The 24,779-nt window shown below is 49.0% G+C and overlaps 1 protein-coding gene and 1 non-coding gene across 2 annotated transcripts; both read right to left on the bottom strand.

The window, feature by feature from the left end:
- Window positions 1–8,426: 8,426 nt before the first annotated feature.
- Window positions 8,427–24,333, bottom strand: LOC144102412 (uncharacterized). The gene is made up of 4 exons (XM_077635691.1): window positions 24,118–24,333; window positions 14,278–14,709; window positions 10,059–10,388; window positions 8,427–9,414 (listed from the first exon to the last, which is right to left on the bottom strand). The coding sequence occupies exons 1-4, from the start codon at window positions 24,331–24,333 to the stop codon at window positions 8,920–8,922; spliced, it is 1,473 nt and encodes a 490-aa protein (XP_077491817.1). The 3' UTR covers window positions 8,427–8,919.
- LOC144102858 (U4 spliceosomal RNA) lies at window positions 11,838–11,979 on the bottom strand. The gene has a single exon (XR_013308240.1). It is a non-coding gene; the product is annotated as a U4 spliceosomal RNA (small nuclear RNA).
- Window positions 24,334–24,779: the final 446 nt, after the last annotated feature.

The raw sequence follows: 24,779 nt of genomic DNA, 5'->3' as shown, positions 1-24,779 counted from the left end.
AACAACACAAATAACACTACAATCGTAAACATATGTCCCGGATGTCTTTCTGAATGCAGGTGTCAATACAGACGTTGTTCAAGATAAGCTTATTTATCAGTACTGGAACGATGCATATGTATACCGATGCATATGTATGCCTTCTCGTCCTGCAGTACAAACAACCGAAAAGGAATAAAAGTTTTACACGACAAAGTTTGAAATTTGCACCTTCCGCCATCCGTAACTTGATACAGTCGAACCTCGTTATAACGATACGGTTTATTGCGAAGTAGTGGACATAACGAAGGAATGACCATTCCCCTTGGAAGCTCGATCAACACGGGCTATACCGAAGCAACGGCTATAACGAAGTAATCACTGGGCTCCTTCAACTTCGTTACAGCGAGGTTCAACTATACAGAATGCCTAACGCTTGTCTGGTGACTGTTTCGCAGGGGTGCCCTTCTGTAGTGATTCCACTTTGTGAAGTCCTTGTCTGTCCGCGTGGTGTTGCCAGCAGGGGAAGAGAGTCGTGATGGTCGGATGGAACATACCTCCGCATTCTTCTCCATGGAATCGTAGTTTGGAGAAATTTATTGCGCTGTATCTTCACCAACACATCAGCTGTGTGTGAGCTATAAGGTCAGGGTGGATCTAGCCATGGTCATGGATGTCTGGTTGTGTCCCCCGTTGGTCCACCCCAGTAGAGGACCGCTTGGACAAGCAACACCTCCTCGCCTCCATAAAAGAAACGCTAATCCTCTTTAGCTCTCAATGCGATTGCTTCTTTCCCTTCCTGAATATTTAACACGAGCTCGAGTATGTGAGATACAATGGCCTAAAGGTTGAAATTTAAAGCCCCGTTTCGTGATTGGGAGGAAAGGTAAAACTTTAATGTCCAGCCAAACTTTCAGGGCTCGTCCCGACGTTAGTCTTCCTGCGTGCACGTCTTTCACGCCGTTGCCTTTAAAAAAATTTATATATATAATGTTCAGTTCTCCTTTATTCACCGTCTGCTCCCAATGTGGCACGTCTTACTTTTACAAATACTTGTTTTGCAAAATCATCTTTGAACTCTGAATCTGTCAACTATAAGAAGTACTCCCCAAAGATCACTGCCTCTTATACTGGCCTGATCTCAATCTCAATTTTGTATTCTTTTTGTTCTTGTCTCATCAGATTCTCCGCGTGATTTTTTTCCATCTCAACCAGTATGTCACCGGAGAACAACTTCTGCCGCGAAATTCTTTCCTACTACAGTTTAAACAGACTTCGCTGCTGGAAATTGGCACAGTTTTGTGAAAGGCAGAGGCCTCTATATGTCATAAATAGCTAGAAACCACGAATTTACGCAGCTCTGATTGTAGTGCTTGTGCTCGTACATCGGTGCGAGCCTCTTTTCTTGGGCAAGATTAGAGGTGGTGAAAAACTCTATTGTTGGCGGAGCCCTTATTGTTCACAATTTCAGACGTGGGCTGCCTCCTGGTCGTGGGTGGTGGCCGGCAGCCCGTGCCTGACGGCGACCTTCTCCGCCCACTACACCAGCCTCAGTTGCGAGGCCGCGTCGGAGCTGGAGACCACGACCTCCCACCCCCTCCGAGTCCGCGAGGGCCCATTGGGCCGGTGGCTGCAGTTGTCGGCAAATGAACACATTGTGGTCGAATGTGGCTATCGTGGCCCCACAGAGGGAACATTCGGTGGCGTGAGTAGAAGGGAAGAAAAGCGCAAGTAATGCTGGGGAGGGAAAAGTGCGAGCCTGGAGTTGTCGCCATGCAGGTCTTCTGTTGTTGCTTTGTCAAGGATGTGTGTGGGGCGGGCTCTGTTTGAAATGGTGCCTGGAGCGCCACTGAGTTTCATCCTTATAAAACTCAAAAAGGCCCTGAGGCCCTGCTCTGGTTACATGACGCAGCGGCTTTTCACAGTGAAAGGACCCCCTTCCAGCCAATGGCGTCAACCTATTCTCATGACCCTGCTACTGCGGCAAAACAGGCAATGGTAGTTGAGAAGGAATAACCCTTCCCTCTATGGTGCCTGCGAATATGCCTGCCAGGAAGCCAGGATTTGCTATAATTTTTATTTTAAAAATTTTTGCACTTATAATGCAAGCCTTGCCTAAAGTTAGGGTGAAAATGTTTTTAATCGTGGGGAAATTTTTGTGAATAAAATGCGTTTCTCAAGCCGCTGAACCGCTTCAGGAAAAGTTATTTAGGAGATCATTCGTACAGTGCCCTCAGAGATGTATCGCTAAGGTAGCTCATTAGTCGCATGTAAACAAAATCAGCCAAGTAAGAGATGCACCTAAGCAAATTACATCCACCAGCAAAACTATGAGCATTTCGCAATGCCCTTTGTCGGTAGGAGACAACATAGAGCGATGCGATTTTTCATCATCGCCAAAATGCTCAAAGTGGCACGGTGAGGAAAAAAAGGTGCCTAGGAGGTTACGTTGAAGTTAGTTGAAGCCAATGGCATGCAGGTTTCTTAACTAGGAGCGTATAATGCACCCCATCGTTACAACGATGCAGAGAAACATACACAAGTTATTGAAGCAGCAGCGACGGCGCCGCTAGAAAAAGTTGCAGTGGCCCCATCTCGTGGCTTCATCGCCAAAGAGCACGCCCGTGCCCTACCGTTCGCGCCAGTAGACCAGTATTCTAGTTCATTATAGCTTGGTAAAGCAGTCTTTGGGCAGGCAGCACAACGACCTTGAACAACCTTAAGTCCAACCAACGATAGCCGTGTATGACCATATGTGGTACAGTTACGGTGTCGAACCCATAACCTTTAGTTGACCTTTGACCACTGACATTCGGTGACCTTTGGGTTGACCTTAAGAACATCCGATGAGCTAACGTGAAGCCACCTGGGGAGTAACCATGTGTGCAGAATCTTTTCGCTGAATTCCAGGGTTAGCCAAGTTAAGCCGCTGCCATTTTTTTTCTGTTTGAAGTCAGGCTTGTCAAGGCAGTCCCGGCAGCACCAGGTGTGGACGTCACTCCAGAGTCCGCTTGGCCGTACTAGCGCGAGCCAAACCCCCGGCACAATTAAGAGGGCGGTCGTGTGTACGAACAGTGAGGCTTGTTTTATTCCATTACGATCACAATGCTATGTTGTAACCACCGACTACATCGGTGCGCGCACAGAGCGTGGTTAAGGCAGGATGTACACACGCACACAAGTGACACGGAATGCACATGAATCAGCACACGCAGCGGGCGTATTATGCTGCCTCGGCGCTGGCTACGACTGTGGAAAGATTCATCATACCGCCAGCCAGCCGCCAACAGCGCATGCGCAGATAGATAGATGCGCTGCCGCCTGGCTGGCTATGCGTCACCGGAGCATGGTAGCCCTATGCTAAAACTTCCTTGCTTTCTTGGACCTTCTCCCATACTCTACGGCGTTGTAGAGAAACCGATTCCAAACATTCTGCAAGATCCAAAACAACTCAAATCTGCTGTCTACGGACCTCAAAACCAGTTTACTCTTACTCAACGAACGTCGTCAAAATAACAGCAGCAGCCGTCTCAGCTTCAGTAAATGGAACTTGTTGATTATTCTTAAAAAGAATGTGAATGAATTTTACGGTAACTTTTTTATCTTACTGAATAGATCGACTGCGCCTAAAGGTTAACGCTTTGGGCGCAGACCATGAGGGTTAATTCTGTGCTTTTTATTTCAAACGAGCGACAAGTTGCACCAAGTAGTAAGGCTTCAAAGCGTCACTGTTGACCGAAGTGGTCAAGCCTATGGACCGAAACTGATTTGGTCCACTTGCAGTATAATACCAAAGGACACACTTTATAAACAGCACTTAAGAGTACTCCGAACAGACACCATGGACCTTAAAGATCACGGCCAAGTTTAGTTGGTGTACAACCTTACAATCAATTTCCCCATTTTTTGTATCCTCGCGGAAATGCGCATGTTGAGATTTTTATCGTTCTCTCAGCATGCTTAGACAGGAATAACGCTTATTTGGACATACAACTTCTCGCTTCGTTTTCTGTATGTTTAATCTACCAACAAGAACGCTTCCTTCAACGGATTCATTTGCATTAACAGTTGGCGACTGCCTCTTAAGCAGCAGTGTCTCAGCATGAACGCGCTGAAGCGCTCTGGGATTTATAGTCAGCAGTTTTTACAGGAATTATAATTAGGGATTACGCACTCCACCCCCCTCTCCCCACACCTTTACCGCTGCCTGATGCAAATCTTGAAGAGACGCCGGACATTACAAGAGTTAGCGCATACTTGTTGGCCGATAGTAGGGACGGCATTGTCTACAAGTCTATTACCATTTTAGAGGAGACGTTGCTGTCTTCGGGCGGCCGGTGGGCCGCTAACAACCGCACAGAGACCATTTCCTCCGGGAGCTGGTTCTGCAGCCGTTCATGTGCCAGCTAGATGTACAAAATCGTGTTGCTTACCGCATGGATTTATTTTTTCTTCCTATGGCTTTTCCCTGTGGAATATATTAAGCGTTGACCTGTGTCTAGCGAGCAAATGGGCGTTTATTGGAAGAGACAAAGACTCAAAACGCGAACACTGCTGCAAGGGACGTATGCGACGCCGTAACCATATCCTTGAGATGTGATGAAAAGTTTTAATCGGGTTTGAGCCGACATCACTAGACTGCCTGGTTTCTGTCTGGATGGTAACGTTTGAGCTCAGTACGGACGAGAGCTAGTCGACAGTGTTGAGTCAAATGTGCACGCTGTAGTTTAGAGCGATGAGAGAGAAAAGAACCGAAATGGCTGCAAAGTGGGACATTGTCTTGTTGACTACTGGCTGGCATAATACAACTTACCCTGAGAAACTGCGACAGCTTAGGTTTGCAAGAAGCCTGTGGTAACTGGAAGTTATCCCGTCCAGTTTTTACACGTGACAAACAAAACATTACCCGCGGCAAGTAAGCAACTGGGACCAGAATCGGGCCAGATCGTCATCTCGGGAAGACTTCATTCGTACTTGGAGCGATGCGCCGTCCACTAACAAGGTACTTTTTTTTTTCAGCTCGCAGAGGAAGTTGGAAGGTAGTTTGAATCGCTCGAGTTCCTGCAGGGTAACAAAAAAAATTACGCAGGGAAGACGTCGAAGAATTCAAGAAAAGGCGTTCTTGATGCGTTGCGAGCTCAGGGGTATTTGCACATGCGCAACATGGCGCTTCGCCGAGACTCGTTTCTCATTGGCGTGTCGAGGGAACAAGATGCTCTGAGACTTTGCACATAACGAACAAGCCGCGTTTTTTTCTTTACGTTACCTTCACATTTCCTTGGTTTGTCCAGTTCGTTTTGTAGGTAGCAGCGAGTTTTAGTATAGCGGACAGTACTGGGTACTGGCGCAGACGTATAACGGAAGAGACGGTTCTTTTGCGCATGCGCGGTGTCAAATGCACGGAGACTAGCACCTGCCACTGCCGGTCCCATGGAAGAGAAAAAATAGGAGAGGTGGCACAGTGCACTAGGTTATTCTATTCACTGCCTTCCAGGTCTCCAACTGCGGCCTGAGGAAAGCGTACGGGAGGTCACGTGGGTCGGGGTGCTCTTGGCAATGACCGGAAACAGCGTTGCAGATATACTATGGTGAGGTAGTATCTCTTCCAGCTTTGCAAACTGTGACGTCACGGCCTACCCTGCACCTTTTCCTTCCTCTATGGCATGCATGTCTAGATTGTGCCCCCCAGCTTCGAGTTTTTTTTTCGCGTCTTTATTCCCCGGTAAGTTTTTGTAGCCGACCGTACGTTTGCAACGAAGCAGTAACCACCCTTACAAAAATTTCTGTCCAAAGACTTCAGTCTAAAAAGTCTACGGATAGCCAAACCCTAGAGAACAGTCTAAGTAATACATTTCTATAGACAGTCTATAGACAAGGTTTAGACTTATGGCCGTACACATTTAGACGACTTCTCTATATACACTCTACAGACTCTCCATAGACAAAAAGAAATATCTGTAGACCGCAATAGTGTCTATAAGAAGTCTATAGACTGTCTGTAGACTTTTTGTAAGGGCAGCAGTTAAGTGACTGTGCAGACAGTCTTGGAACGCATTTAAAGGAGGAGCGTGTGTGCGTAAGAGATGGCACCAGGCTATACTGGTACGATCCGCGCTGAGCCGAGTACTGTCATAGTTTCGTCAGGAGCTATAAGGTATCGACCTTCGCTCCCATTTCTAAGAAACTCGCATTTGCGATTACATTGGTTGTCGAGACTGCCGAACTACGCAACTCTACACTGTTATTCCGTACATAAGGAGACATCGGAGGCTACCTCGCTGCTTTCGGCGAACAAAATTGGGCGTCTGTGGGACGCACCTTGTAAATGTGGGCATGCTTGCTTGGACGCCAGAGTGTACAGAGCGCAAAAAAGAGGTGTGCACATGTATGTAACCGTCCGCAACCCTGACAACTTTTCAGGAAGACGCATCGTGTGGAAGTGGTACAATGGGGACGATATTGCAGCGTCATCCTGAAAGCAACCAAGATTCCTTCTCAACCCTCCCTCAGCCAGAGGTGCGTTTGTCAGAAAGAATTAAGGGTCCCGTACGCACAGCCACCTCCGGGCGGCATCTCTAACACCTAAGAGAACCAGACACCCGTAATGAATTTCACAAGTATTCGTCACAGGCAAGCTAATAGTGAAGAAAAAACGGGTTTTTTCCGTTTTTACTACATCGCTATTTATAACGAATATACCTACCCCCCCCCCCCCAACAAAAAAAACAGTTACCCCTAGTTTTTTCTGCTCTGTGCTGAATAAACAACCGCGATTAGCAGCCTTCGGAGGACTACGCTGTCTTCAGGACCAGGATATTCTTCTGGTCCCAATGACAGACGGGAGCGATTTTTGGCAGCAAACGAGTAAATTTATGCATAAATTAAATCGTTCACAACTGTCGCGCTACCCTTCCATCAAGCCTGGCTGCCCCAGTTAGCACATTTAGTAAATACTAGTAGTGCCAGAACAAGCATACGAACCGCCCTAAGAAGAAATAAAGGATCGCACTATGGTCACCGGCGCTAAGACGGACCTCCCGGACATTTTAGGCTTCCTGCGTTGCTTATTAATCGCGTAGACAGGATTCTGCGGCTCTCGCCGAGGATTACATAGGCTCTTCGTTTACGTAAATGCATCAATTTTTGTGAAGTCAAGTACTCGTGCCGTATTCAAATAAAGACACCAACAAAGAAATGAATAAAAACGAATATAAAATCAAATAAATAATTCTAGAATACAGAAGACTCCAAGCGCGTTCTTTTCCGCAAAACTGCAAATAAAATCAAGTTCGCCGCGGCTCATATGCACAGCTTTCTAGACGTCACACTTATAAACGGCTATCTGAGTAAACACTAGACAATCACACGTTCTGGAGAAAGTTTCCCGGGGGGGGGGGGGGTCAAAATAAGCTGGAACAAGTTGGCCATACGGGACGGCGTTTTCTATTATAAAAATGTTCTAAAATGGGGCACAGGCTTCGTATCGGAAATAACTATTAGCGCGTTCGCTACAGTCCGATCCATCGGCCAATATATAAAACCACATCCCCGCAATCCTGCAGGACCAGTGCACATCACGAAATCCGTATGGTGTGTCAATGCAGCACAGTCACACTCATTCACAAAAACATTCGGCAATGGACTCAGGGTCACAGTTCCTTGCTCGAAACCACAGCACTGACTCGACGCATCACGGTATCCGCTTGAAGAAACCACGCACGTCACAGTTGCAGCTTTATCACCTCCTGCTGATAGCCTCTACAGTGTACGGAAGAACAAAACAATGGATGAGAGGATGAACATAAAATGTTCCACGTCCGCTTCGCGTCGCTATGGGCCGTCGAGATCGAGACGGATACGACTTGGACAGAGATTCGCGAAGCGGTCCAGAGGAGTTCGGGATCAAAAGTTCCAACCGACTGGAATCGGAATGCGTGGAATCGGGAAGCCAAAGCGGCTTGCTGCTTCCTTCTGATCTTGCGGACACGTGGTGAAGACTATACGTTGTAGAGTTTAGTGTGCTGGACGCTTCTGGCAACGCTTACAATGTGGCTCGGACAACCTTCGCACACCGGTCGATGATAAATAAAAAATCTCTGACTCTGCGGACCTGGAAGACAGCAGCACGAACGAGCGCATGGCCAACTCTTAACATTTAGGATAGCGTTCATCGTGAGTTGCCTGTCCCTGTATATTACGTGTGCATCTTGCTGCATCTGCGTAGCCGATGGGAAATGCTACAGCTAGGGTATACTACGCACCGAATGCTTTGTGACAACAAAGAAAGATGACGTGGCCTTTGGGTTTTCACGCTGGCAATGCGCACGGGACGTGGAAGAACCAGTGATCTCCGATCACCCGCCATCACGTTTCCTTCGTCCATTTCTTTCTCCCATGTCGTCTGTCTCGAGGAAAACTGGAGCAAGCGTTTATTCAACGCGCCAAACACGCCTGCTTTGGAGCAACTCTAGAAGGGCGTCCATTTGGACACCGTTCGGCATTCTGAGGCAGTACTGCGTTCCTTCTAGAGACAGTCACGGCGATGTTGACGTCGCTACGCAGCGCCCATCCTGCACACAGCGCACTCTTTTCGACCAAGCACAATCGCTGCTTTGGTTCCAAAGACGCAGACGACGCTGATATTAATGTTCGCAAACAATTTCCGCTAAAGTATGAATGCCCTCCGGGTTGCGTGAACATTCCCAGACTTGTCAGACTTCGTTCCAAATTATCCTGGAACGACGTTTATGCGCATATTACGTAACGTGGTCTTGTAGCAAGCTGGATTTTAAAGATGCGCGCCGGGTACGGCTGGGCGCAACTCGCAGAGACGTCCGGTTCTGCGCTTTGGGCTTTGAGGCGCCTTCTGGGACAAGCTGCAACGACGTTGCAGTCTTAAAACTCGTGCTCTTTCCTCGCACGTCATGACGGAGGGGGAGGTCACGACGACGTCGAGGGCGCCACGACCGGAGCCGCTGTGTGCGACGTCCGGTTGCCACCTCCCGGCCTGATCCTGGGCGGCTGTCCAGGACAGGCGAGGTCCCTGCGCCGGAGCATCTTCATGCGTCGCCCGACGGCTTCCAGCAGGCGGGGCTTCCAGTAGTAGACCTTGGTGTCGCGCACCGAGGTGGCGTTGACGCAGTCGTTGCCGCCAAACTCGCACACACGGTAGTGGTGAAGGAAGGCGACGCTGGACGCCACGTTGACGGTCGTCTTGCCGGCCAGGAACTCCCAGACGAAGTGGTTGCCCACCTCGACGACGCTCTCGGGCTCCAGGATGCACTTGGAGCGCTGTCGGTGCGCGTGAAGGTGCAGCTTGCGCATGGTCTTGCGCAGAGTCACCAGCGGCAGCTTGTCCTTGGCGGCCACGGGGTCGTCGGGCCATTGCAGGTAGAAGAAGGCGTTGCGGAAGGAGTAGGCCCCAGCGCGGCCACTCTGCGCACAGGACGGCGAGATTATTGAGCGCCCTCGTTAAGCATTACGGCAGTGAACACTCCGAAGATAGCGGGTAAAGCGTTAAAGCGCAATGGTAAAAGCTGTTGGAGGACAGCATACATAATGTAGAAAAACTGATTCCTGAATGCAACAGTCCAGCTGTACTATAGCTGAGGCAAACAAAGGTGGCAGGCCTCAATTTCAAAACTCTCACTTATAAAGCCAACACAATAAAATCGCCGCCATCCAGACGTAACCTGACTCTGCTGCATGATAAGGTGCTCCAGTGAGGCTTCTAGAGTAAGCATTTCGAAGAAAACAGGTGAATGAGCGCACTGATAGAGACGGTTCAGTTTTGGACGCTTTCATTTCAGTGCGATTCCGGAGCAAATCATAAAACCTGTTCCGAAAAGTCTGTTTGCTTTTTATGTTAATTTACTTATACAAGTACGTGCGGCTAAAAATTTCGGACGTGCACTTAGCTGTGTGAGAGTGCCAGCTTCGAGTGGACTGGAACGCACCACCGGGAAGTCATTGTACTGTAACTGTATTGGTCTCTCCCCGAAACCATTAGCTGAGCTGCTAAATTGGGTCACGAACATGCGTGCGTGTGCTCTCGAGATTAGTGAGTTTACGGCACACACCTTGTTCCGCTCCTGGAGCCTCTTGAGCATGGTGGGTATGGTGATGTTGCCGGAGGGCACGATGAACTCGTCCAGGTCAATCATGGCCACCCACCGGAAGCGGTACATGACGCGGTACAGGCAGTCATTGAGCGCCGCGAACAGGGCCTCGGTGCGGATCTCGCGCTGCGAGGCGATGGGAATCTCCCAGGGCAGCAGGGTCACCAGGTTCTCGCTGGCGTACCGCTCTAGCAGGCAGCCCACGTCGGGGCCCACGGTGTGGTTGTAGAAGACGAAGTGCGACGCGCCCAGCGCCACGTTCAGCTCGATGAACTCCGCAAACTGAAGCACCTGCGAGGTACACGCATACGCACCACCCACTGGTGTTTACAGCGCGCTGCTGCATTGAGGGACTCAAATCTGTAGGAAGGAAGTGGCATATAAAATTGCTGGTGGTTTAACTATGATTAACCTTGATCGAAAGCGGAAAGCTGCACCTCCCTGGCTACGCTTGTGGTCGAGCGACTGGCGGTTTCCATAGACAGCCATACTGACACACACAAAGTAGTAGCCATTTTTTATTTGTTAAAGGTCTTGCTTTCTTCAAGACGACATAAACTTCGCGACCATTGATTCTTGGCGCGCGGCTACGCCAGTATGTTCACCTTCCTCCATCGCCCCAAGCGTCTGGCAGTGATCGCTGCTGCTGTTGCTGACAGGAAGAACGAAAAGGAATGTGCACAGGTCTGTCTACAGGATCAATCTGAGCCGCAATCGCTGCCACGTGTTGAAAGTAGGAGAGTTAAAAGACAGAAGTGCAAAGATTTAAAGAAAAGACGCGGGCAATTATAACCCAGGCCGATCCCGGAGGCAATGCAATACCGGGTCAACCCGTGCCGGAGTGCTTCAAGCACTCCGCCATATTCCAAAAATAATTTAATATCTTAAGTCCAAGGAGCCGCTGCAGATATTAAATCAGTCATACAACTGAATGTGCTCTTGTCGTCGGTTCGAATCCATGTCGCAAGCTAGGAACGCTATACGACGAACGGCTGCATCGCAATTTTTGTATGAAATTGTGGCAAGGCATCCAATGGAAGCTGCATATGTCGTCGGTTCGAATCCTTGTCTCAAGCTAGCCTCCAACTTGACTTAAGCACAAATAGACTATAAGCAACGGGAAATCATTTTAAACCACCTGGAACGCTGTTCGACCAACGGTTGCGTCATAATTTCAGTACGATGTATAGGATTGCCGGAAGTGGCGCGCTCGGCTTGCTCTGTGCGCCATACGGCCGCTTGATGACGTCAGTTCCTTGCCATCGCTGGGATTTTCTGTCGCATCTGCGAGTACGGACAAGTAATGCTTTCGCATTAAAACTGGAGGGGACACTTAAGCTCAGTCTCAACGCCCATATATGCGGAACTGGTCATTATCTACATTGCGTTGTGCAGCGGTTAAGCGATGCGCCACGGCCCTCAGATGGCTAGCACCGGTGCGGCTTGCGAGCCCCAGGTTGAGATGACGTCACAAGGTCTCGTCTAGAGTGCTTCTATAGAGACTCTTCACGATTCGGGTCCAGTGTTCACTTATGGCAGCTGTGATAGAGATAATGGGTTATTGCCCAAATATGCGGAATTCGTCATTGTCAAGTTAATACGCCACTGGGTAGCGATCTTTGTCCCTCTTTCCAAAGAGCCTCCCACAATAAAGCTGTAAGCGCTATTATTACTAATAGCACTACAATAGTCATTATTGGTAACACTACAACAATTCTTTCTTTTGATTAGGTTGATGTGGCCCCGGAGGGCCATCCAAAAATTGCCTCGGCCGACGGTATCTCACGTCGTCCAGGCGGGGCATTGGGAAAAGTTTTCAACTAGCAATAGTCGCTCCTCAGTCGAGACTTCACGGGATGCGACACTGCCTCTGCGCAAAGCTGCCGCTGTACTGGACAGTGCCGAAAGCCCCCCGCGTCATACCTCCTTCTTGCGCTGGTTTACAGTGTGGCTTAAGCAAAGAAAAAGCAGTCACATCACTGGCTAATTCGGAATACGCACTGCACGAAAGATTGGTCGTGTGTATGCAGTAGCAGCTGTTTATTTGAATCGAGGCAAGTACTCTCCTGGGAAGCGTGTTCCTCTGTTGGTCACGCAACATTCGAACACTCTCCAGCTGACACCGAGAGCGGGACACGTGATGGCATGCGTCATCTTTGCCCTCAGCTCCCCTCCTTTCCCAGATGAAATTCCTGAGCCACGTGCGCCTCAGCCACGCGACCGCGTGACCACCTGGACACCTGGGAACAAACACACATCCAAATCCCCAATTGTGTAGCTTTCATTCGGCTGTCGCGCACTTACAAGGTCACAACGTGCAATGATCCTCCTCGCGCGCATTGGCTGCGTGTGGCCCGGGGAACGACGGGTGCGTCACGGAATCGCGACGAGTGATGTGTGTGACGGATTCGGTGCTGTGGAAACACTAGATCACCTGCTCCTTCACTGTGCCGCGTTCGCCGATGCTCGTCGCGATATGCTCGCGGCCTATAGGGCGCAGGACGTACTACTGCAGACTCCATCAAGACGCTATTGTGGCCGCAGGGCAGTGCGCGCACTCGTGAGCGAACTTTGCTGAGCCTCTGTGCATTCCTCGAACACACGGGCTTGACGTCCCGTCTGTTCTCCTTCAGGTAGTTACACGCAGTGACCGAACGCTCCACGAGTTCTACTTTGAACGATTAATAACTGGACGCCCCACTCCAGTTGTAACCAACACTGTGCTGTGCGCGTGTGTGATTTAATTCCTCTAAAATGAACTGATCACGCGCACAACCTGGACACATTTCTTATTGTGTAAATACTTTGTACATATTACTTCTCCCCCGGTCCTCTCTTCCTGTCCCTTCACCTCTTTCATTTCATTTTTCCATTCTGCCTGCTATCCTTTATTTTCGCTGCCCCAGCTCAGGTGCTACAGTATCGATGGCAGATGCTGGGACTAGCAAAAATCTTTTCCTTCCTTTTTACTATTATTTTTAATAAAACCGCTATCACCAGCTTCCATTCGGAAGGTAGTGCTGGTGTACCTTTCACGTACGTTCTTTATGATGACGGCCTTTTCTTTGTAGCGATAGCTACATTACGCTAGCATTTCGAGCCTTCAGCGTGGCGCCGCCGTGGCCACCGTGGCAGCGCCGTGGCTGGTCGCGAGGTTGGTCACATAGTTGGTTACGTGGTGCGGATCAGCTGCCAGCGGCGCGGCGCATTGGCGAAACAGAGGGGGGGGGGGGGAGTTGAGAGGTGAAAAGCGGGGGGGGGGGGGGGGAGTGAATCCACATCCAGGGACGAAGATGAAGGAGGAACGTCCAGCGAAACGGAGCGGCGAAAGACTTACTATGCAATTCAACTGAGCGAGTTTCACTCGGCCAGCTGTAGCTATCGCGTCACTCCAGGTTTGACCACAGCTAAACCAGAGCCAATTTTTTTAACGGTTCAAGGGCAGCTGAGGCCTAATAGTGGCGTGGAACAATGTATTCTGGTTATTCAAAGTGGGGTCACATACCCTTTTTTCAAGCACATCACCTCCACAGAGAAGCCGAGCACCAGGCCAGGGGAAAGGTCGTACCCATTGGAAAAGATGTGGGCACCCGGCGGCACTGGGGACCGAACCCCGACACCACTCGCACACGACGCGGATGCTCAAATGATCAGGCCACCGCAGTGGTTTACCTACAGTCGCGGTCACAAGTCTTTGATCTCTTCACCTCTCCGCCACCTCACTCCCTTACAGCTTCAGAACCCTGACGCGCTGCATGCTGGCGCCACCTCACGATGCACTTCAGAGGCCGGGACCCCGGTGAGCAGGGGAAGGGGGGTTGAGAGTTTTGATTCCGACTGCACGTGCTTCAAGGACCTTCAACAAGGAGGACCGCACCCTTACAAAAATGATCTATAGACAGTTTTTATACTTCTAATAGACTATGCCTTCCTATAGATATTTCTGTCTATTCATAGTCTATACACTGTCCATAGACAGAAGTCTACTAAATGTGTATGGCCATCAATCTATAGGCTATCTATAAAATTCTTATTGCCTCTAGACTGTTGTCTAGGATTTGTCTATAGTCTATAGTCTTTGTAGACAGGTATCTATGGACAGTCTATAGACAGTCTAAAGAAATTCTTGTAAAGGTGCAGCCGGCAGCTGAGTGTGTTGTACACCCGCATACCACCCTACCTTGTTGTACTCGTAGTGGATGGGCTTGACGCAGACGGCCAGCTCCCGCTCCTCCGGCAGCCTGTCCAGGGCCGAGTCGTCATCCCGGCGGTGGACGGCCAGCAGGTTGCGCGGCATGCTGCGGTCGTTGAGCCGCTGCACGGCCACCCACAGGGGCGTCTCTCCGGTCATGCCCGCGGGCAGCGGACAGAGCAGGAAGAAGGCCGAGTAGCGCAGGTTCCAGTTCTCGCCGATCAGCTTGTTGGAGGCGAGCACGGTGGCGGACAGGAAGGACTCGTCGTCGCTCATGGTGCACCAGAAGATGCGGCACACCACGCGGTACGTCAGACGGGTTCGAGCCGCGGCGATCACGCGGATCATGCGCACCCGCCGGGCGTCCAGGTAGGCCGAGAAGACGTAGAAGCGGTCGTTGGTGCGCCGAACCCGTTTACCCTTTTATTGGTCCTCTCAGAAAAAAAAACATAAATGGAAGAGAGAGGGAGCCCGGACCAGCAACGCTTTACCGGGCTTCAAGCCAATAAAAAAAAGAAAAGGAGATAACCGCTAAAAAAACTCAATTTAAAGAGAAAAGCAGGAAAATAGAAACAACAAACAACTAAAAAACATAAAGCCTCAAAGGCGCAGAACAGACAGAAGCACAGATAATTTCACAGAGAATGTCAACACAGATAAAGTCACAGGCACAGTTGGTCCAGACACCACAGACATTGGTTTGGTTTTTTTTTGGGGGGGGGGGGAAGGAAATGGCGCAGTATCTGTCTCATATATCGTTGGACACCTGAACCGCGCCGTATGGGAAGGGATAAGGGAGGGAGTGAAAGAAGAAAGGAAGAAATAGGTGCCGTAGTGGAGGGCTCCGGATTAATTTCGACCACCTGGGGATCTTTAACGTGCACTGACATCGCACAGCACACGGGCGCCATAGCGTTTTTCCTCCATAAAAACGCAGCCGCCGCGGTCGGGTTCGAACCCGGGAACTCCGGCTCAGTAGTCGAGCGCCCTAACCACTGAGCCACCGCGGCGGGTGAAGTCAGAAGCACAATTAAAGTCACAGATAATATCACCACAGATAAAGTCACAGGCACAGTTGGTTCAAACACAGTGTCAGACCACAGAGAGATACATCACTGTCCAGCAAAGGAACACAGAGCACTTCTCTGTACAGAGCTTATGCAGGAAAAATGATAGTGACGAAGGTACTCATCGGGAATGTGTAGGAATTGTGCTGCTGATGAGATGAACCATATTGAATCAGAACAGCACAAGCAGCAGGGTTCTTCAAAATAGAGGGGTAAGTATACAGTGTAATGTCAGATGAGCAGAGAGACTTTAAACGGGAAACTAAATGAGCAGTAAGGGATCAATTCCGGAAGTAATGACTCACATCTTCGCGCAAAACACCGCACGAACAAATTGATGACGGAGATAAGCCAATTTTTTTAAAGTAGAAAAGGAATCGGCCATGCCCAGTGAGTAAAGTAATAAGACGACTCCTAAGTAGACGGATGGAAGGAATATTGAGCGTATAATAATAATAATAATTGGTTTTTGGTGGAAAGGAAATGGCGCAGTATCTGTCTCATATATCGTTGGACACCTGAACCGCGCCGTAAGGGAAGGGATAAAGGAGGGAGTGAAAGAAGAGAGGAACAAATAGGTCCGTAGTGGAGGGCTCCGGAATAATTTCGACCGCCTGGGGATCTTTAACGTGCACTGACATCGCACAGCACACGGGCGCCTTAGCGTTTTTCCTCCATAAAAACGCAGCCGCCGCGGTCGGGTTCGAACCCGGGAACTCCGGATCAGTAGTCGAGCGCCCTAACCACTGAGCCACCGCGGCGGGGGGCGTATCGGGGATCCACTTAAATAATTCTGTGCCGCCATTATTTTCTTCCCAATAAGCTCGTCATAAAGGAGTGAAGAATGGTGTAAACGGGAATGCACGCAACGGCGTGAAAGGGTAGAAGTGTGTAAATGGCCATATTGCCCAGCACTAGCAGCAGCCTGGTCGGCTAACTCATTTCCAAAAATTCCGGAGTGACCCCGGATATGAAATAAAAGAAATGAGGCAAGAGAAGACAAACGATAGAGATCTTTCTTAATGGAAATAATTGTCGGGTTAAATGAAGTAACAGAAGACAAGGCAGAAAGCAGAGATAGAAAATCAGTGTAGAAATGAACGGCCTTAGAAAGAGGATTAATAATATCAAACGCAACAGCAGAATGGAATGCTACAAGCTCGGCGGCATAGGCACTTGAAGGTGGTTCTAAGGATATGCGATGAACGTATAAAATGTTTTGTGTTAAGAACCACAAAAGCAGCACCAGCACTGTGATGAGTGAATGACTCGTCTGTTTAAATATGCAATGCACGTTGACACGAAAAAGCCAAGGCTTCCTGATAACTAAGTTGAGCAAAAGAAAATTTATATTTCAATGAGGGATGGTCAGACCAGATATTAAGTACTGGCTCAATTTCAAACGGGTTACAAAATGTCGTGCCGTAGACAACGGGTTGTCGTAATGTAAAAAGCATAAACTCTGCACATAATTGGTCCAGATAAATAGGCAATGGATGAACATTGGCAAGAACATAAAGAGAAACAGTTCTCGTAGTACTGTAGGCACCAGTAAGAGCAAGAAGCGGAATGCGTTGCAACTATAAGACACGATCTCTAAGTTTGGAAGGCGGACAGTGGAACCACTAAGCTGGGGCGGCATAAGTGATTGTAGGAAGAATAACATGATGATACATTAGGCGCAAATGCGATGGAGAAACACGAAAATGGAAACGGAACCAATTTAGGAGCTTGGTCGTAGATGCAATAATTTTTTCTTGCAAAGGATTAACATGAGGAATAAAGCTTAGCTGGGTGTCAAGAACAACTCCTAATAATTTAATATTGGATTCACACTTGAGACTGTAATTGTCTAGGCGTATAGTTGGCTTACGTTTGCGCAACACTGGGACTCCATTAAAAAATAAAACATAAGAACACTTTTGAGGGTTTAAGTGAACACGATACTTGCCACACCAGTTCTGGATTAATGTTAAAACATTTGAACCCGATGGAGAAACACGAAAATGGAAACGGAACCAATTTAGGAGCTTGGTCGTAGATGCAATAATTTTCTCTTGCAAATGATTAACATGAGGAATAAAGCTTAGCTGGGAGTCAAGAACAACTCCGCAGTTGCGCCGCCTAGTCAACCAGTTTCTGTTAACAGATGCTTATGAGCTCCTGCATGGCGGCGTCTTTGTGTGGACTTGGCGTCGCGGATTGTCGTCAAGCAGGCTAGACAGGGCGTACGTACCGACGGGCCTTTCGAGGACAGTGGGTGCTGCTAATGTAATTACGCTGCTATCCTCACCAGTACACATATCAGACCATCGCCCCTTTCTTCTGTCGCTCAGGGTTCCGGCGGCTGCAGTGTCTCCTTTCAGACCATGGCGTTTGGATGTACGCATCCTTCACGATGCCAGCACGAGAGAAGGACTAACGCGGGCCTTGCGGTTTTCGGTTGTTGGGGCCGTGCCTGGTGACTGGGATCGTCTGAAGGAGCAGTGGCGTCACCATTGCGCCGCTTCTGGTCGAGCCCTTAGAGCTCGCGTCTCAGCTGAGGTTCGTGTTATGACGGCGAAGCTCCGTATAGCTCAGCGCACCCCATCGCCATCGGCGCTTATGTGTGCATGGAAAGAGGAACTTTCAGAGCGTCTCCAGCGTCTTTTACGATCATCCTCTCTGACAGCGGCCGCATGGCGTTGTCGGCGCAATCCAACTTCTCATCCAGAGGTGCTTCGGTTTGCGCGCCAGGAGCTGTTGTGCGCTCAAGGTGCCCCTGCTTTTACCTCTTCCGTCGGTGCTGTGGCCCAGACAGTTGGCAGGAATTTCAGTGCGTTTTTCGTCCATTTCAGGGATATTGCTCAGTCGCACTTTTTGGTTCATCGCGATGACGTTTCCGCACACCCTTTTTTTGCAGGCTTGCCGCAGGTTGCGGATGAACTTCATGATGGCCTTATGGCTCCGCCAACAACAGATGAAATCAAGGAGGCGTTAGATTCCATGAAACGAGGCTCAACGCCTGGGCCAGATGGTCTTCCTGTGGAGTTCTATTTACAATTCTGGCATATAGTAGGCCCCATTTTCACGGAAGTGTTAAAAATTTGTTTCACTCGGAATGTCCTTCCTAATTCATTTAAAAGAGGCCGCATCGTTCTGATCCCTAAAAAGTCTTTTTTCTCGACATGTCCGGCAGATTGGCGCCCTATTACCTTACTAAATACAGATTATAAAGTATTAGCAAAATTACTCGTCCGCCGTTTACGGGCTCTTCTCCCGTCCCTCATTTCCTGCCACCAGGTTTGCTCCATTCCGGGCCGTGAAATACATAGTTTATCTTCTGTAACGAGAGATATCCTAGAGTATACTATACGGCGGCGCGCACAGGGTCTTCTTGTTTCTCTAGATCAAGAGAAGGCATTCGACTTTCTAGAGCATGAGTATATTTACGGTACACTGGATGCTTTCGGTTTCCCACCTTTTTTAGTGCTACTTATTAAAGAGATGTACAGAGATATTTCAAGCACTCTGTTCCTCGATGGCTGGGAAAGTACCGCATTTGATGTTGGCCGCGGCGTCCGTCAAGGTTGTCCGCTCTCCCCTCTTTTGTTTGTCTTAGCATTAGAGCCTTTCCTTTTGGCAGTCAATCACCATTCTCTCATTAGCGGTCTGGCATTGCCAGGCAGTGAGAGTGTACGCGTCACTGCTTATGCAGATGACATCACGCTATACTTAGCTGATGAACGCAGCCTGCTCGAAGTTTTAAACGTTTTTCGAGAGTACGCCTCCTTGTCGGGGGCTGCTCTTAATTATTCCAAGAGTCATTACTTTTTTGTAGGGTCACCTCAGAGACGTATAACGAGTACAATACCTTTGCAGTGGTGTGAGCAGATGCGCATTTTAGGAGTGACCTACGACTGTGCTGGAGTATGGGATGGTATGTGGTCTTCGGTCGTAGAAGGTATTACAGCTCGTGTGCAGAGGGCACAGACCTTTGACCTTCCTCTGCTTGAGAGGCGCTACCTGGTTCAGTCGGTCGTGCTGGGTGCCTTTTGGTACCTTTGCCACATTGTTAAACCACCCCTGCGCGTCATAAGGCGGGTGCAGACTACAGTTTTTTCTTTTTTTTGGTCAGGCAGAACCGAGCTTGTGCCTCGTGCTGTTCTTGGACAACCACGTGAGAGAGGTGGTTTTGCCTTCCCAACGTTGACCATCACGTCCTCACTGTTAGCATTGAAGTGCATGTTGCGTATCCTGCTGGGGGACGCGTCTCCGGCGCGAACCCTGGCGCGGTACTTTTTGGGCCCTTCCTTGCGCTTTTTGGATCCCTCGGCCCCAGTTAATCATGGTCCTCAATCAGAGAAGCCTACCGCTATATATACTACGGCAGTGGCCTTTTTCAGGCATGCAAGCGCAGTAGCACCTGTCGTCAACATCCTTACAGACCGTGTCGTGAATATTATGGGCTCGCTGTTGTTGCCTGTTGTGCCGGCGGCTCGCCGCTCACCGATGCGCCGCGTTCAATGGGCGCGCATAACATCGACGCCTCTCCCAGACCATCTACGTGACTTTGTGTGGAAACTTGGTTGGGCAGTGCTGCCTACTTGTGATCGGCTGGAGCGGTGGGGCGTTTTACGCTCCAGTACCTGTCCGAATTGCCCGCTTCCGGAATCTAATCGCCATGCTACAGTCACCTGCATGGTAGCACGTGTCTTTTGGCGCGCCGTTCATGCGGGATTCCGTGGGCAGGGCATTTCGAGCTTTGTCTCCCGCGGCCGCTTCCCCAGCGGCCGTTTTGCTCGCCTGTTAATTGTTGCAGGTCTTTTTAGTTTATGGCGCAATCGATGCACCGCGGTCGCTGGTGGCTTTCGACGCCGAGCTGTGTGGCCAATACTTGGCCGTCTTAGAAGGGAGCTGATCAGTTTCTTGTCAGAGGAGCTCTTTTTCTTGGGAGAGGAAGAGTTTCTCCGGCAGTGGTCATGCCCATTCATTTCTGTTAACAATGAACGTCTTGTTCTGGTCTTTAGACCAAACTGGTGCTAAGGTCTTCTTCTTTATTCCCCCCCCCCCCTTTTTTTTTCCGTGTCAGATTTTTCCGGTATCACTCACTGTTAATAATCATGCCACGCCGCTTTAAATCGCACGCAAGAAATTCCTGTTAGTTATTCAAAGATGTTTTGGCACTCTAATTGGCTCGCCTTACATGCTGAGCGTCATGTCAACTTGTGAATGTCAAATGTATCCGGTAACCTTGGCATGTGTACATATGTAAATAAAATTTTTTTCTAATCAGATGCAATAATTTTCTCTTGCAAATAATTAACATGAGGAATAAAGCTTAGCTGGGAGTCAAGAACAACTCCTAATAATTTAATATTGGGTTCACACTTGAGACTGTAATTGTCTAGGCGTATAGTTGGCTTACGTTTTGCGCAACACCGGGACTCCATTAAAAAATAAAACATAAGGACACTTTTGAGGGTTTAAGTGAACACGATACTTGCCACACCAGTTCTGGATTAATGTTAAAACATTTGAACCCAATGTTGACAAGGTTGAGGTTGAGGTTGAGGTGTTGAATTCTACAGGCGGGGTTAGCCTTGCTTTGTCTGCCGGCAATTGCTCCACCGCAGCGTCCCTTCGGTATTAACAATGCCGCATCTACCCCGCTAAGCGCACAGTCTCTTATAATAGCACACATTCTCTCCCGCAGGCACCATCTATGCACACAATCAATCCACAAAGTTCACATCACAGTCCACTCCAGAAGTCACCATCTATGCATATATTCAGTCACACTAGAACATAGGCCATTGTAGCGCCACACTCCATACACACATTCACTCATAGTATAAAGTAGTCCACTCCGGAAGACACCATCTACGCACACATTCAATCACAGTAGGCCATAGTCCGTTCCTGCTGTCACCATTTAAAAACAAGATCAGTGTTCTGCAGAAATGTTAAAAGAAGGCGTGCAGCCTCCCTTCTGCATGTCTGGTTTCCACTCGGGTAGACAATGTCCTGCACTGTGCTGTGACGGGTTCCTGTCTTCTTGAAGGAAGCGAACATCACATGCCTTTCCGCGTTGTACTTTGGGCAGTGCATAATATAATGTTCGATATCCCCGCACACACCACATAAAGAGCAGAGCGGAGACGATGCTATGCCGGTCTTATGCATCCATGCAGGAGTGCGAGCAGAGGCCGTGCGAATTCGATGCAGAAGGGTCGCCTGAGATCTTCTCAGTCCCTTGGTCACACAAGGCTTGTGGGACGCACTCCACAGGGTACTGAAGTGATCGAGCACCGTTTTCCTGCAGGGACTTTTCCCATCTTGAGGTACTTTTTTTTATGGAATCCTTGAGAGAGCTTTATGGGCGAGACTGTCTGCCACCTCATTCTCGCGGCTAGTATTTCCAGGGACAAGGATAATAGTGTCGTCAGCATATGCCTGAATGTGAATAGGTGAGGGGACAGGGAGATTTAAGAGGTCATAAATTAAAATGTTCCAAAGTAAAGGTGCCAGAGGCGAACCTTGCGGACTACCGACAGAATAAGGCACAGAAATAGTACAAGAAGGAGATTGATAGGTCAAATATCGGTTATCTAAGAAAGAAGCCAAGAGGGAATATAAATTTCCTGGACAACGATGTTGTCTTAAAAAATTTAAAACCACAGGGTACCAAACACTATCAAATGCACCTCTAAAGTCCAGAGAAATGAGAACCACAGGAAGTTTTTGTTGCTGATATGTAAATAATAACTCCCGCAAACGATAGAGAGCCTGAACAGAACTACGGCCATGCGTGAAACCATACTGATTTTTGTGCAGTAGATTATTCTGGAACAGGAAATAGTACAGCCTAACATACAACAAGCGTTCGAGCACTTTTCCGAAAGACAAATTAATGCAGATAGGCCGGTAAGAATTGGCAAGGTGCGCTGGTCTGTTCGGTTTGGGAATAAAAATAATCCTTCCAACTCTCCAAGTCTGAGGAAAGTAACCCAAATGCAAAGCAGAATTAAAAATACAGAGGAAAAACAAGGAATGAGCATTAAACAAGGCGCGAACAACACGAGGAGAGATTAGATCAGGGCCAGGAGAAGACGTCACAGCGATCGAATTGGTTAGAGCTTCAATTTCCGCAGCAGTGAAGGGTAAATCTTGAACTGAGCTATTGTAAGGCTGTGCTATAATGTCACGAACGTGAGTACGGAAAGGAAGATCGTGAGAAAAATATCTGTAGCGATGTGAGTACGAAGTAGCAACTTCACAGAGTCAGGAAGCGCTTCAGTATACGTGCCATCAGAGTGCTGAAGAGGAGGAATTACAGAAGGGCCCCTGAGCTTGCAAATGGCATGTTTGTGTGGCTTGCCAAACAGGAGTTTGCGCGTAGCAGTAGAGCAGATCTCCTTTAAATAATTATCATGGGTGTTTCGAATATTAGTTCGATACGTTGCAAGAGCCCTATAATAAACTGAGCGGTGGAAAAATCTTAACTGAGGGTCTGTAATGCGCTGGAAACGGCGGTGTCATAAAAGTGTCGTTAAATTTAGCTAGAACCTGATCAAAGCGGACGCTGAATGAGACTGATGATTATAAAAATATTCAAACCAAGGCAAGGAAGTTAACTGGTAAATTAAACGATCCGAGCTGGCTCTGGTGAGCCGCTTAAACGGAGACACAAGTTGGGAGGAGAACGAATATGTAATAAATCTGTGCTCGGAAAGTGATGCATCAGCACTGACTTGCCAAGAATAGCCCTGTGTTAGCAAATTTGGTGACGCGAAGCTAAGGTCAGTCAAACTTGAAGCATACGGAGTTTCGTAGGTTGGTAAAGAGTCCGGATTATTAAGAACGACCAGGGCATTGGAGGCCGCAAAAGCTTGAACATGAGTTCCTCTAGTGTCAGTGATCTTCCGCCCCATAAAACGTTTTTTGCATTAAAATCTCCGCAAATGATTATTTTATCAGTGGACGAAGTTTGTATACAAGTAGTAAGCAAAGCAAGAGCCGCTTCAATGTCGGCACGAGGCGGAATGTTTACTGCAATAAAAAGAAAATTCTCTGTCGGTGTGGAACATAACATAGCAACAACTTCAGGAGAAATAAAAGTTTGGAAGATATCAAAAGTAGGATTATGGAGCAATATGACACACCTAGGGTCTTAAGGTGCGCAGATTTTGTGACAAGTAGAGGGAAGTCCTAAAAATTCATTATTGGTGGAGATGTATGGGTCGCTCACAGCCGTTATTCTAATATTGTTGTCCTGGATAAATTTAACCATCGAGGAAGTCGCGCAACGGGTGTGATCTAAATTAACTTGGAGAAACAAAATGTGATCGGGCAAGGGACGCGGGGTAACACAAGGACTAAAGCCCATAATGAGTGCGGGCGCGGATCCTATCCGCATGTTCACGCAAAAGTGAACAAGGCACATGCCCCGCAGGATGACCGGACGGGCGACCAGCAGGCGCGCAAGGTGCACACTTGCTTCTGAGGTCCTGGACACTGACCGGGCAAGCCGCCAAAGCGTGCGAACTCGCACAGCGGGCGCAGCAAGCCTTCGAAGGATCATTTTGCAACTTACATGCCTTCAAAGCGTGGCCATACTGAGCACAGTATGTCAGAGTGGGACATACAAATCTTCGCGGACCTCGACAGAAGTCCATCCAATAGTTACGCGACGTGCCGCACATAGCCGAGCGAAGGCAGCGGGGTCAACCTCGAGTATATGCACAAATTGTCCAGATTTTTGGGCAAAAGATAACCTAACCTTGCAGGAGGATGGGTCCAGATGGAGATCGGGGTTCCGGCGGTTAAGTGTCATGACGAGGTCCTGCGGTCGCACGTCGGGCTCGACCCCGGCAAGGCGAATGTGCGGGTTCTTCTGCTGGGGGACACGGACATTGATCGAAGTACGAGTAGCCTCGATCCTGGTTATAGCGGCCTTGAGATAGTGCAGGTCCGCAGGGTCCTTGGAGGCAACCATGAGGGCACGACGAGAAGGTTGGAGGGTAACAGTTCAGATTCCCTCGACCTCGGGGTCGATGTTTGCCTCAATCAAAGCCGCCACCTCACGGCCGACGTCCGCCGAGGGCGCGACAGACGTTAGTAACAACTTGTGCGGCAGTTGATCTGGTCGGGAGCCTCCCACAGGGGAAGGCCCTGGAGGACCAGACGACACATTCAAGGCTGCATTCGCGGCATCACCCTGTAGAACAGCCGGAGCACCACGCAGAGCGTCAGCAAAAGTCCGAGGGACCAGTGCATCCTGCCTCACATGGCGAAGTTCCGCATCAGACGCAGTGACTTTGGCAGACATCTCTGTGAGCTGTGTTCTGAGGATTTGCAGTTCGCGCTCTCGCGCGTCCAAAGAGGTCCGGAGCGTCCGTGAATAGTTCGTCTCGGCAACCGCACAAGCAAAGAAATGTGCTG

The sequence above is a fragment of the Amblyomma americanum genome, chromosome 8 (genome assembly GCF_052857255.1).
Source record: "Amblyomma americanum isolate KBUSLIRL-KWMA chromosome 8, ASM5285725v1, whole genome shotgun sequence".
In the NCBI taxonomy this organism is placed as follows: Eukaryota; Metazoa; Arthropoda; class Arachnida; order Ixodida; family Ixodidae; genus Amblyomma; species Amblyomma americanum.
This window is presented reverse-complemented; position numbering and strand designations above follow the sequence as displayed.